Source organism: Chrysemys picta, chromosome 10 (assembly GCF_011386835.1).
Source record: "Chrysemys picta bellii isolate R12L10 chromosome 10, ASM1138683v2, whole genome shotgun sequence".
Lineage (NCBI taxonomy): Eukaryota > Metazoa > Chordata > Testudines > Emydidae > Chrysemys > Chrysemys picta.
Window position 1 is genome coordinate 49,100,568 of NC_088800.1, and position 14,913 is coordinate 49,115,480.

The window sequence follows — 14,913 nt, forward strand, 5'->3', positions numbered from 1 at the left end:
GCTTGGCTGTGTAGGAGCAATCTTTACAAATCCTGTGTGGAAAGAGACAGTAGCCTGGGATACCCCTGTGCTCTGAGAAACAGCAGCTTCCTAAGTTACCTGCTCAGTCAAGGACATTTATTACTCAGGTGCTCAGTGGACTTACAATGATAGCACCTTCTGGGCTCCTCTGCTTGTACAGGAGATTTGGGATGAGTAATAGGGGAATGCGGAGGTAAACTCCCAGCCTCCCTTGTCCCGGGGTAAAACAGTGATTCTGCTTTCCACCAACCCTGTAGCCCTCTGCCAGTGGTTTCTGTTTAATTGCAGCTTGTGACTGCTCGTAAGGGTCTGCAAACCCAGCTAATTCCCCCACTGCATCCACCTTTTTGTCCCACAACTACTGTTTTACATCATCACTGTACATATTCAGGAACTGTTCCTGAGTAATTAAATCCCACATTTCTTTAAAACATTTAATGCCTTTTCCTCTCACCCACTTGTCTAACAAATCTCTCATTTTATTTACATAGGCCACATTACTTAATCCAGATCCCCTCTTAAGACTCCTGAATTTAACCCTGTAGGTTTTAGGTGTAATCTGAAACTATTTCAAAACCAGTTCCTTAAATTTACCATAGTTTGAAGCATCATCAATAGAGCTCTCCCAGTCAATTTTGCAACCAGAGTAGTCATCTTTTGATCTTCAGGAATCGCATGGAGAGTGTACATTCCCCCAAGGTAATGAAATATTCAGCAATATCACTGGATTTATCATACTGTGGGCATAATCGTTCCCATTTGTGGATGTTTGGGGAAGCAGAGCCAGCTGCTGAAGGGTTTTGTCTCTTTCACTCCATTACAGCCAGTACATTCTTCTAGGTCTCAATTTGGGCCTATATTTCTTTCTCTGGTAACTAGGGAATTTCTCATGATTGGCAGCCCCATTTGTTCTGTTACACACCCTTTTATATCTTTGGCACAAAGCGGGAATCCTTTGTGTCTCTCTAGGTTCCCACCCTTCCTTCTCAATGGAAAAGCACCAGGTTTAAGATGGATTCCAGTATCATGTGACATGTTCACATGTCCTTTGAGACATCATTACTCACTGGCTGGCACCCATGTATACATGAAGGCTTACAAGTAAAACAGCCATTTACAACCAATTGTCCTAGTTAATGGGAGCCATCAAGATTCCAAGCCACCATTAATGGCCCACACTTTGCATAGTTACAATAGGACTTCAGAGTAATACTTCATATTTCTAGCTTCAGATACAAGAATGCTACAGTCATACAAATAGGATGAACACATTCAGTAGATTATAAGCTTTGTAATACCTTACAAGAGACCTTTTGCATAAAGCATATTCCAGTTATGCTTATGAGTGTAAATATAATGTATTTCCATAAAACATATGGAGTGCAACGTCACACCTTCCACTTGTCAGGTGAAAAAAAAATGAACTGAAACGGCAGAGAGCAACTCTAAGAGAGAGTTACTGTAAAGAATAGGTTTGTAAGCATCTTCCCTCCCCACAAAAAATGTCCAGGTCACATCCACTTGAAGATCCTCCCTAACCACCAACCCTAAAAGGCATACCTGGAATTGCTTCAGCTGCACTTTAGACTAAATTATCTGTCCATTAACTGATCTCAGGCTTAAAGGTGCAATCCCATCACTGCTTTTGTAAAGAGCATTTGACAGAGTAGGCAGGAGAGTAACTATGTCACAAGGAACCTTGTTTCATAAGAGAATCTACCTCAAAATGTAATTGTATAAATTTAATAAGTCACAGGCAATTTTGTTGCTAAGATGCTGGAAGACGTTTTGGTGGAAGCTTGTACCAGTGGGTTGCTTTAATGCAAGGGTGGCCAACCTGAGCCTGAGAAGGATCCAGAATTTACCAATGTACATTGCCGAAGAGCCACAGTAATACGTCAGCACCCCTCCCATGAGCCCCCCCGCTCACTCCCAGTGCCTCCCACCCACTGACCAGCACCTCCCCATCAATTGTTTCGTGGCATGCAGGAGGCTCGGGGGGGTGGAGTGAGGGCACAGCAGGCTCAGGGGAGGAGGTGGAGTGGGGGTAGGGCCTGTAGCAGAGCCAGGGGTTGAGCAGTGAGCACCCTCTGGCACATTGGAAAGTTGTCACCTGTAGCTCCAGCCCTGGAGTCAGTGCCTATACAAGGAGCCACATATTAACTTCTGAAGAGCGGGTCTGGCTTCGGAGCCACAGGTTGGCCACCCTTGCTTTAATGGGAGATCTTCCCTGTCCTCATCTACCTGAGCACTTCCTAGGCTTTTGTTATTTTTCCACATTGTTAAATAGCATTCAGGTACCAGTGCAGTTACTACACAGGCTTGGTGCTTTAAGCAGCCCCACAATCAAGTTAGCTGTCCTCTTTTCTTCTTTCTCTGCAACCTGGTGGAGGGGTGTTTGCCTCTTTGGAAGAAAAGGAAGCATTAAAAAAGGAAAAATATAAAAGTTCTTACTTTTATTTATATTCTCTTCCACCTTGCCCCCAAAAAATCAAATCTAGAGCTTTTGGAATTTTTGTTCAGATGATATGAAACGAAGTAATACCTCAATTACATGGCTCCACACTGTGAAACTGAGTAAATGCAGGTATGACATTAAGAACATAGGGTGGCAAGGATTAAGAGTAACAAGAAATGTCTTTATAAGGAGTCTGAACTTTTTTGTAGGATGGAACATAGTTTAAGGCACTTTTACACTGAGACACGCAGGAAAATTAATCCAAATAAACCATAGGTGTGAATTTAAAGCATATTAAACCACATTAAGACCCTATATGGGCACTCACTTGGCATTAAAATGCCTTTAATTCGGTTCAACTTTATTCCTGAGAATTAAGCTAAACCAAATTAAGGTCATTTTAATTCCAAATGAGTGCCCACACAAGTGTTAATGTGATTGAATGAATATGCTTTAGATTTACCACTTTATGTAATCTGGATTAATTTACCTAAATTCCTCTAGCTCAGGTGTTGGCAACCTTTCAAAAGTGGTGTGCCGAGTCTGAATTTATTCACCCTAATTTAATGTTTCGCGTGCCAGTAATACATTTTAAGATTTTTAGAAGGTCTCTTTCTCTAAGTCTATAATATATAATTAAACTATTGTTGTATGTAAAGTAAATAAGGCTTAAACATTTTTAAAGAAATTTCATTTAAAATTAAATTAAAATGCAGAGTCCGCCGGACCGGTGGCCAGGACCCAGGCAGTGTGAGTGCCACTTAAAATCAGCCTTCGGCACGCGTGCCATAGGTTGCCTACCCCTACTCTAGCTAGACAAACCCTTAGTGACTCTCACATTTGACCTAGCCCCATTCCCACCCGAACATTCCACCTCCCCTCTCATTCATCCAGCTTTGTTTTAACACCCTGAGGCAACTACAATTGCTTATATGTGTGAAAAGTAATATTATGAAGGTAACATTCAACTGTCTTTAGTGTGATGCAGAGCAGCTGGAAAAAGGGGCAGGATCATGTGACTAGACAGCTCCTTGAGGCCTCTAGTCCACAGAACACAGTTGAGGACTTATGTTGCTAAGACAAATAGGAGTGAAGAGGGGAGTTGCAAGATACAGAAATATCTTAAGGTGGTTCTCTCACCAATATCTTCTAGACACATGGGGTGAAAAATCTTGGCACTACTAATCAATGGGAATTTTGTCACTCACTTCAATGGAGCCAGGACTTCACCCCAAGAATTTAAATTTTGAAGACAAATCTCAATCGCATTGTTTCCAATGGGAACATCACCAGTCACTACCTAGTAAATACTGGTTAAAACCCAAAACTTAATGAGAGATTGCAAGGCAGAAACTGCACATGTAACAAACAACTGAACATCAGTTAGACCAAGTATTAGTATGTATTTATGCACAATAAAAACAGCTTTACAAGTTGAACTGGAAATTTAAACAGGAAGTTTAACAGCTTTTGTATATTATATTAAATAACCAAAACACCTTTTTCCAAAATTGGTAAAGAATAAATAATATAATTTACAATATGGTACAAAAAATCAGTAAGGACAGGCATTCTGCTTTATACATACACTATATTTGTATATTTATAATCTATAAAACAAATTCACATTTCAAACAAGCCAAAAACCTTAGATGATATGGCTTAACTATTATTAAAAAACAGCAATAAATTTTGCTGCCAAACCAAAAGCTCTAAAGCCAGTTATCATGTTTCAGTAACTAATGATAACTTATTGCCGTAGTGCTTGCCAAGGTTTCACTTATTTAACATTTATAAATCACTGTGAACTCAGGAGATTTAAAGGTTTGAAAAGATTAAAAAAGTGCAGTACTTTCCTTACAAATGCATCTGTCTTTTGAGTGTAAAAAAAATGCAATAGTAATTTCCACTGCGGGATTGATAGTCAGTAGACGAGCTTTCTTTGTAGATTATGTTTGATCCAAGCTATTTACTTCAATTTAGAAATATAAGTAAGAAGGGTGCCAAGGAAAAGTTACACAATGCCATTTTAAAAACCAATTAAAATTCCTATACTGGGTAGATTTACTGACGAAGGACAGAATGAATTGTTTGGCTGAGCAGAATCTGATGCCCTGGTAGCTGGCCCATTACTAAGTGCACACGTGCAGAAAAAGGCAGATGTCTTCTTTAGGAGGTAATATTGTTTTATACCCAAACTACAATGACAAGTTTCATGTTTCCAACATCCCACTTTAGGGGAATACAAAGAAACCAGTTACATCATTCCATGTACACTCACAGGCTTGCCAGTCAAACAACTGAGGTTAAAAAAAAAAAAAAAAAAAAAATCTAAACTTTAAGTCAGAGCACAAGCTTTACAGGAACTTACATCAGAAGTAGAGGCCAGGTTGTCAATGTCTATTCCCCCCTCCCTGCCTCCTCACAGTGCCTCATGAAGATAAGAAAAGAATGGAGTAAGCATTACTCCCCTGAAACAATCCTGCCTGCAGTTGACTAGCAACATACTTGAACATCTGTTCAGAAAAAGCTGAAAAGTTGTTCTGGTTACTTAGTCATGTTAGAGGAGCTGAAATAGCATAATTCAACTTTTATTTTTTTTACTTTAAACAAGATGTTAGCTTTCCCCACGGCAGCCCTAGGTACAGTCTGTTGAAGTCCAGCACACAATGGGGCATCTGCTAGAGATCCACCAATTCCTAGAGAAAGGTATCTCCCAAGGTATGTCTACAAGCAACTTCACGAAGACTGTAAGTTCTCTATTGATCTGAATTTAAAATTTTGTTTTAAAATTTTCCCTGACAAGAAACTTTGCATTGTAATAGCAAAACCCAAGCAAAACAATGTGCAGGGTATCATAACATTCCTGAATCAGACACCAGATATAGCAGGTGGGAGTATTCTCTGTGCACTGCAAATATCAGGAAGAGGGGAGCGAAGAAGGGGGCCATGGAGACCATGGGGAGAGGAAAGGATGTTCAAATATGTATTTATAAGAAGAATTTTTTAAAAGGCAGATGCTAAGCACATTTTTATCATAGAATTTCTGGGTGCTGAAAGGTAGCTCTGCCCTATTCTTCATATTTGCCTCCCCACCTAGTGCTCCTGTTCTGCCTTGAGAAGTCCGGGATATTAAAATCTGCTGGCCTCATGGGCCATTACAAATATCCACTACATTGAGATTCATCCTGTAATAATTTTTTTTGCTGTGGCAAGGCACATGGGCTGTAGACAGCTCACTACATTCTGGCGATAGTCTCATAAGCAGATCCTGGTGAAATGTCATACCCTTCACTTGCAACAGAGTTGGCATAATCTAGATCCCATGCGGGGAAGAGTGCCTCACAGGATCAATGTGACATCCGTCCTATTATCAATATCTATTTTGGGGGGCGGGGGAAGGTTGAAGTAACTAAATATACTTGCCAGCATAAGGCTAACTTCTCAAAATTTAAGACATAAAAACCAACTGAAGGCTCAGATTTGTTGCACTTGACTAAAACTTGTCACTTCTCCTCCTTCTACATGTGCTAAATGTCATTATGTTTCGATAATCCACGGGCACATCTATACTAGGAAGCCTCTGTTAGTTAGCAGAAGTATTTCTGGAGAATACAGATGGCATTACTAATGCGGGTAGCCAAAACCTGGAGTTTGTGCTTTGAGAAAGACTGGACTGAAAGACATCTGAACTACAACAATCACTGGAAAGATTCAGACAGTGGGATTAATGGAAATCCTGGTTTCTACCAAGTTTGAACCCTTCAGAAACAAATATACATGACTAAGTGTAGATTTGTCTGGCAACCTTAAATGTGTTTGTGTTCTAGGACTGTGAGAGACCCTGTAAACTGTGATAGGATTTTAGACCGCCTGTTCTGAGAGGAAAGAACTCAGGTGACCTATAGCCAAAGAAGGGAGTTAGCTTATTAGTATGAAATCTGCCCCCCCCTTAATGTGCTGACCCACTGCTTGCTAGTGATGCAGGTCTGAGTCCCTGCTGGGAATACCCAACTGTACGAATGCGGTGTCTAGCTGGGCAGGTGGTTCCAACATCCAAGAGAAGAACGAAGCAACCAGACACAAGGCATCCTACAGCATGAATCAAAGGAGTGGCCTCCAAGTCTTTCCACCCATTAGAGGAGGAGGTAAATAAACCTGCTCTGGGTCACAGAGTATGAACATCAGAAAACTGGTTAAATTCTCTCTTAAAGCTAGAGAAGCACAATGCAAAGAATATGCCAACCAATATCAAAAACGTCTAACTAGGTGGGGGTAAAGTGACAGGGAACATTGTATGCCCAATCAGTGCTTTGTGGTCAACATTTTAATAAGACTCCCAGTCAAATGCTTTGTAGGAGTAGGTAGAACTACATCCAGAGCATAGCACAAGTTGAGAAAATGAAGCCCTGGTAATGGCCTTAAGGATAGAGGGGTTTATGTTTGAATCATTAGCAAACAGCTATGTATATAAAAGTTTGAGGTTTATACAGGACTAGCATCTATTTTCTTCAGAGCGACCTAAAATAGTCAAGGGGAATCCTTTTACTGGAGGCTGCAGATAAATGCTTTAAAAACAGGCACAGTAAAAGTATCCTTTTCAAGACTGATGGGAAAAGAAATAGGAGAAGGAAGGATGTATCCTGAGCTATTAAAAGCAAAAGGAAAACCATCTGTAAAGGAAGTAACGTTACTAGAACTCCTTTGGACCTGCTGATATCAGGACTTGGGTCTTTCAGGCATTAAAACACTATACCATAGAAATGCATAACAGCTTAGCTGGGAACTTCTGGACCCATCAGTGCCAGGGAGGGACTACAGTGAAAAATGATGCCCTGAGGTACCACAGAGCATCTAGGTAGGCCACGACAGGGTGGAGAGGTCAGATTAAGATAAGACTTGACACCTCGCCTCCTCATTGAAAGACATAAGATTGCTGAAATCTAACTTAGTTAAAAAATATTATTTATATGAACATTATTCTTTCCTATCTCCTCTCCCATAAGAATCCCCAATGAGATGCTGGATCTGGTGTTTATGTGGAGAAAGATGGTGATATACAGATTTCCTAACAAAAACAAAACCTATTAAGACAAAGCGTTAAGAGTGATTCCAGGAAGACCCCTTTCTGCAGTGTTTTCTCTCCTGGAAAGTAACCATCTTCCAGGGAAAACAGACTCCCATTGGTGGGGGGTGACTCAGTGCACTGTCCAATGCGATGAAGAATCCTGTGTCAGCCTGCTAAAAGGAGCAAATAGATTCAGTCAGAAGGATGGTGGCTGTGATGTAGGGTAAGATTTAAAAAACAAGAAAAATCCACAGAGATCCCCCCCCAATATTTAGGGGAGCCTACATGAGCCCCAAAACAAGAATGCAGGCATCTGCCCCACTGGAATGTTCAATAAACAAGGCGTAGCCAAAGAAACAATGTTTTTTAAATTGCAGCACAAGCATCACAGAGTAATGGTGCCTTTCAGGAGAGTGCAAGAAACTTCAGTTTGACTGATTCAACAATCGTGCCAAACAGTACGTTTCAAGATGTGAATAGAAAAAGGATTTCCCTCTCCCTCTACCCCTCAATTTCAATGTGGATCCCAAATCATGGTATGTTGATCAGCATGCAAAAAAAGATTCAAGTCGAAGAAGTTTCTAGCCATACTCTTGTCCAAGCTTCTTGCCTAGGCCATGCCAAAAGTACAAATCCAGGACCACCTCAAACTCATTTATTCACCATCTTATATCATTGATGCAGACACATCACTCCCTGTAATGTTTCACGTTACATTTTCCCCAGCGTATTGCACATTCTAGGACTTGCAGATACTTCTTCAGACCTCTAAAGACAATGCTGCTCTTCTAGAAAGGCGTGCAGTGGACGACAGCATTTGGACATCAATTGCATATCCTCAACTTGCCTCTCAGATCCAATACAATAAATTCCACTAAGCTGAACAGTCTCCACCAGCGTACTGGTCTCTTATGCTCACTGTGAGAGGTCACCAATGGGGGGGCCGCTTCCTCCTCCATCAAAGAGGATTTCCCTACGGGTTGGCTCAGGTATTGACAGCTCCTGGGCAAGATCGTTGAAACGAGATATGTAATCTATGCTGTTCTCATTCATCATGCAAGCTAGCTGGGAATCCACCACCTAGAAAATGGATAGGAAAAAAGAAACCCACAGATCAGCAGAGGTTGGTCTCATTCATTTGGGTTAGAGAGAGTAACACTTGCCTGTGACTAATAAGGGACCAGATAATACAAGCTGAGATCAGGGCCACATAGGAAAGTACAAGATTTTCACCTCTAATTCATCTGTTCCAATGCAGCCCAGCTCAACAGTTATCTGCTGGCTCTTCAGTGGCCTCTCTGAAATGAATTAGTAGCCTCAGTCCAATTTTAGCTGACAAGTGTCCACTTCACAAAAAAATTCAGTTTGGTATGTCTGTGGCCACCTAAGCCAACAGGTTAAGAATGAATGGTACATACCAACATCTCTTTAAAGCTGACCCTCCAGATCAGCAGTGAGATGCATTGGCAGAGTGATGTGGGGTAAGCTTGCACAACTGCTGCCTGCACTGTACCTGTTCTGTACATAAACAAGACTTCCTTCTGCAGGACCCTTGATGACAGAACTTTTAGAACACTGTTTTTGTTAAGAATATTATTAAACTGTTGTGGCTGCTTCCCCCACCCCCAACAACAACATGACAGCTTGCCTAAAGTAACAGCTAACATATCACCTTCTCTTTGAAGGGAATGTTAACCAGATGACTGCACTGAGTCAGTTAAATTCTATACAAGTACAATGCTATGAGCTCTGAGTTAACATAGGCTTAATTCACTACAGCAAAAACTGGCAGTCTTTGCTGACAGAAAGTTGGACTGGAGGCTGCAGTGGCATAAAGGTGCTCACTCTCTCACCTCCCTGTCCAGAGTGGAGGCATTGTTATAACAGCCAGCAATGTATATTGAATCAGCATAGTTCTGCTGCAGGTCTATGGATCAAGGTATGGAGAACAGCTGGACTAGAACTCCCTGTATGCGGAGTTCAAAGCATATCATCTATAGCAGCGTTTCTCAAACTGGAGTCATGACCCACTGATCAACTCCACCCACTCCCTCCCAGCACCTCCTGCACACCGGGGAACAGCTGTTCAGCAGCATGCAGGAGGCGCTGAGAGGGAGGGGGAGGAATGGGGATGAGGCATGCTAGGGGGAGGGGTTGGAATCATGTCATGGGGCCTCCAGCCACGCTGATCAACTCCTCCCGTTCCCTCCTAGCACCTCCCGCATGCCAGGGAACAGCTGTTCCCTGGCATGCGGGAGGTGCTAGAAGGGAGGGGGAGGAATGGGGCGCGCTCAGGGGAGGGGGTGGAAGGAAGCAGAGAAGGGGTGGGGCCTTGAGGGAAGGCCTGGAGTGGGCACAGGGCCTGGGACTGAGCAGGAGGCTTGGGGGTCCCCAAAATTTTTTAAATCAAACTGGGGGTTCTTGGGTTGCTAAAGTTTGAGAACTGTTGATCTATAAAATAGACCTGATCTCCACCAGCCAGCGAGGCAGGAGTCATAAGGTTGCTCACAAGAGTTCCACATAGCAACTCATGCAGAACATACCACCAGTTCATTTTGCACCTTCTGTGTAATTCTGTTTCTCTGCTCTGTTAAATGTAAAGCCTGGCATCTGCCATAAGCATCCCAAGAAGATATAATGAGTAACATGAACAATATTATTAAAAAGGGAAGCAAGCAGGCCCATTCAATGGTAATTATTTCAAGTGCAAATACAGCCTGATGTGATTTGACCACTTACCTCTGCTACATCTGCCAGAGATCGAGACACAAAAGAGTCCCGTGAGTTTCCATCCAGCAGGCTGGGTCCCAATAAGGAGGTGCCACTGGCAGTTCCAACAGGAGTTGGCAACATTTTCCGGCCCTTCTCGGGGGAGATGAAACTTGCTGTACAGAGAGGAAAAGCATAAAAGCATAAGAATGGCCCTACTGGTTTAGACCAAGGGTCCATCTAGCCCAGTATCCTGTCTTCCAACAGTGGCCAGTGCCAGGTGCCCCAGAGGGAATGAACAGAAAAAGGTAATCATCAAGTGATCCATCCCCTGTTGCTCATTCCCAGCTTCTGGCAAACAGAGGCTAGGGACACCATTCCTGCCCATCCTGGCTAATAGTCCTTGATGGACCTATCCTCCATAAACTTATCTAGTTCTTTTTTGAACCCTGTTATAGTCTTGGCCTTCACCACATCCACTGGCAAGGAGTTCCACAGGTGGACTGTGCGTTGTGTGAAGAAATACTTCCTTTTATTTGTTTTAAACCTGCTGCCTATTAATTTTGTTTGGTGACCCCTAGTTCTTGTGTTATGAGATGTAGAAAACAACACTTCCTTATCTACTTTCTCTATACCAGTCATGATTTTACAGACCTCACAATCATATCTCCTCTTAGCCATCTCTTTTCCAAGCTGAAAAGTCCAAGTCTTATTAATCTCTCCTCATATGGAAGCCATTCCATACCCCTAATCATTTTTGTTGCCCTTTTCTAAACCTTTTCCAATTCCAATATATCTTTTTTGAGATGGGGCGAACACATCTGCACGCAGTATTCAAGATGTGGGTGTACCATGGATTTATACAGAGGCAATGTGATATTTTCTGTCCTATTATCTATCCCTTTCTTAATTATTCCTAGCATTCTGTTCGCTTTTTTGACTGCTGCTGCACATTGAGTGGATGTTTTCAGAGAACTATCCACAATGACTTCCTGATCTCTTTCTTGAGTGGTAACAACTAATTTAGACCCCATCATTTTATATGTATAGTTGGGATTATGCTTTCCAATGTGCATTACTTTACATTTATCAACATTAAACTTCATCTGCTATTTTGATGCCCAGTCACCCAGTTTTGAGAGATCCTTTTGCAGCTCTTTGCAGTCTGCCTGGGTTTTAACTATCTTTAGCAATTTTGTATCATCTGTAAATTTTGCCACCTCACTGTTTACCCTTTTTCCAGATCATTTATGAACATGTTAAATAGGACTGGTCCAGAACAGACCCCTGGAAGACACCACTATTTACCTCTTTCCATTTTGAAAACTGACCATTTATACCTACTCTGTTTCATATCTTTCAACCAGTTACCAATCCACGAGAGAACCTTCCCTCTTATACCGTGGCAGCTTACTTTGTGAGAGAACCTTTAGTGAGGGACCTTGTCAAAGGCTTTCTGAAAATGTAAGTACACTATATTCACTGGATCCCCTTGGTCCACATGCTTGTTGACCCCCTCAAAGAATTCTGTAGATTGGTGAGGCATGATTTCCCTTTACTAAAACCATGTTGACTCTTCCTCAACAAATTATGTTCATCTATATGTCTGACAATATTGTTCTTTATTATAGTTTCAACCAGTTTGCCCGGTACTGAAGTCTGTAATTGCCGGGATCACCTCTGGAGCCCTTTTTAAAAATTGGCATCACATTAGCTATCCTCCAGTCAGCTGGTACAGAAGCTGATTTAAATGATAGGTTACAGACTACAGTTAGTAGTTCTGCAATTTCACATTTGAGTTCCTTCAGAACTCTTGGATGAATACCATCTGGTCCTGGTGACTTATTGCTGTTTAATTTTATCAATTTGTTCCAAAACCTCCTCTAAGGATACCTCAATCTGGGACAGTTCCTCAGATCTGTCACCTAAAAAGAATGGCTCAGGTTTGGGAATCTCTCTCACATCCTCAGCCGTGAAGTCCGATGCAAATAATTCATTTAGTTTCTCCGCAATGGCCTTATCCCCCTTGAGTGCTCTTTTAGCACCTCGACTCTCCAGTGGCCCCACTGGTTGTTTAGCAGGCTTCCTGCTTCTGATGTACTTAAAAAATTTTTTGCTATTACTTTTTGAGTCTTTGGCTAACTGTTCCTCAAATTCTTTTTTGGCCTTCCTAATTGTATTTTTACACTTCACTTGCCAGTGTTTATGCTCCTTTCTATTTTCCTCACTAGTATTTAACTTCCACTTTTTAAAGGATGCCTCTTTGCCTCTCACTGCTTCTTTTACTTTCAAGTCAGTGTATTGAACTTGTGCATTTGAAGGAGGAGGAGGAGGAGAGGTACATGGAAACGTAGCACAAAGGAGATCTAAAGCCATCTCTCTCCTCTACCTCCTCAGAATAAGAAATTACTAGCATGAGCACTACCAGCAGGCTGCCAAATGGATCAACTAATCACCTTTGCCCAAAGGAGGTAAACACACATTACACTGGAGACACTAGCCATAAAGCTATTCATTTTTTGAGCTAACTCAGAAAAAACAATTCTCTCACCTCCTTAGAATTATGCACCATGCATACAATGAAACCTACAAGTTCCAAACAGAAGAGCTGGTGGCATCATTTTGCTGTTTTAGCAGAACACTCAAAATGTTTCAACCTAAAAGAGGAGTCTGACTTGCAAAACCTAGCAGACTACAAAAAGGTCTCAGTTACTCACTCCAAGGTATATGCTGTTGCCCTGTGCCAGCTGAGCAACTTCTATTTCAGGAGCAGACTTCCAAATCTGGGCTGAATGAAAAATTAAGTCCATCTAGGGGTAACAATTCCAGTTAGAGAGGAAGATGGGAAGGAAGGGGAAAAGTCTTCCAATGTCCTACTGAGTTTACTCTCTTCCAGGGACTCCCTCCAAGTCAAGGGATTGGGGCTGGGTGAAGAGAAGCTCTTTAGAAAAGATAGGACCATTCCTCCATCATAGTTCTCTGTGTACTGACACTCACAAAACAGGCTGCTGAGAGATGAGTCGGTAGAGTCGTTGGGGTACCACTGTGGATCATGGCTCGGAGAGGCAATCCAGTTCTGCTGAGGACTGCTGGAGGGGGATGGAAGACTTTTGGAGCTGTCACTGCCATTCAGTTTCGCAGGGGAGAGGGAAACACCTTCATCTGTAAGCCAATGCAAAGAATCAATGACCGAGTCAATTCTGTAAAGCTACCAGGACAACTTCAAGTACTTTGGGGTGTTCAACACATTTTCAGGCAACTGGAAGCAAGGCACTACATAATATTCTTAGTAGTAATGCCATTGTACAGAGAATCAGCCAATACCAAGCTATTCTGAACTACAATGGCACTACTCAGTGGAGTAAAGGGAACTGGATTTAGTCCTAAACTAACTCATCTTAAGGATATTGACTGGTTGATGAAAGAATTTAGCTATGGTGCAGTGCAATTTCCCGAGGGAGGAGTGTGATAGTGGAAGGTAGGGATCTGAAAGGCCCAATTTAGCTCAGTCCTAATTGGACTAGGTATGTCAAGATTTCTGTGGGAAAAGGAAATAAGATGGAAGCTACTGTCCACACTCATTTAAACAAACTATAAGCAAACTGAAAATATAAAACCTTTAGGGGACAGTTGGTCAACTGGGTAAGTGGCACAAAATCACCATAGTGTGAAAGATCATTTGATGCTGTATCCATTGGGCGTTGGGTCTCTCTATAGGTTCTCTGCTAGTAGGTGAAGAGGTTTAGGCCCTTATTGACTACCAGGTAAATGAGACCTAACCCACTCCTGCATGCCCAATAGGGAAGGGTTCTGATGTGCAACTGGGCTAGCCAGACATCTGGAAAAGAACACCAAGTTGCTCAGAATTCAGATCCATAATTCTTTTTTAAAAAATTCCCCAAGATGTAAATTTTTAAAAACTGATGTCAAAATTTTTTTGAGTAAAGAATATTGTTTTTAGAAGCATACACCATTACATCGTAAAGCATGTTCACAAATGAGAAACAATACAATTATTCAATCTAATGCAACACTTTAAAGGTGAACTGCAAATCTGAACAAGTAGAGTTAATCCCAGATTTGTATGCCAAGTATGAGTGGGTGCTTAGTCCTGCGGAAGGTTTTGACTGACTTGTTTTAAAACTGCATCCCCCACTTCTCAGTACATGCTGCAACTTCACAGATAGTTTACTAGATCAGTTACACTACCCGTCTCCTTACAACCCAACCCATAATACTTCTGGTATCTGCAATATCCAAAATTTGAGTTTTAGGCTCTGACACTGACTTTTTGTGGGGTCTTGGGCAAATCAAATTAGTATGGCATTTTAAATGACAAAAAGTGATGTGATGGGGCTCTATGTTTGTTTAGATCAACATTTCTAGATCAAATTTGCTCAGCTGACCAGTAAAAGGATGTTTTAAATGTCAGTCCTACAAAGTCATCCTGGAAATAGCTCTTTCCTTCTTCTGTAACCTTAAAGATACTAAAGATGATAAGTATCAGAGGGGTAGCCATGTTAGTCTGAATCTGTAAAAAGCAACAGAGGGTCCTGTGGCACCTTTAAGACTAACAGAAGTATTGGGAGCATAAGCTTTCGTGGGTAAGAACCTCACTTCTTGCATCTGAAGAAGTGAGGTTCTTACCCACGAAAGC

The 14,913-nt window shown here is 41.7% G+C and overlaps 1 protein-coding gene and 1 long non-coding RNA gene across 15 annotated transcripts in view; one reads left to right on the plus strand and one right to left on the minus strand.

Moving 5' to 3' along the window:
* Positions 1-14,913, plus strand: part of LOC135974012 (uncharacterized) — an 83,416-nt gene that overhangs the window by 6,744 nt on the left and 61,759 nt on the right. Inside the window, exon 2 of the long non-coding RNA XR_010591125.1 lies at positions 11,624-11,720. This is a non-coding gene — a long non-coding RNA (uncharacterized LOC135974012). The remainder of the gene's footprint in view (positions 1-11,623; positions 11,721-14,913) is intronic.
* The window catches only part of CRAMP1 (cramped chromatin regulator homolog 1), a 124,818-nt gene continuing 113,767 nt past the window's right edge, over positions 3,863-14,913 (minus strand). For 8 of the 14 annotated variants that reach the window (XM_065559782.1, XM_065559785.1, XM_008173965.4 and 5 more), the window contains 4 exons: positions 13,254-13,418; positions 10,287-10,432; positions 8,467-8,627; positions 3,863-7,720 (listed from right to left, as the gene is read on the minus strand). In XM_065559782.1, coding sequence (XP_065415854.1) covers positions 7,678-7,720; positions 8,467-8,627; positions 10,287-10,432; positions 13,254-13,418 — 515 coding nt within the window. In that variant the 3' untranslated portion in view covers positions 3,863-7,677. Of the gene's footprint in view, positions 8,628-10,286; positions 10,433-12,973; positions 13,419-14,913 lie in introns of all 14 variants that reach the window. The other 6 variants (XM_065559784.1, XM_065559778.1, XM_065559783.1 and 3 more) reach the window with 4 other exon arrangements.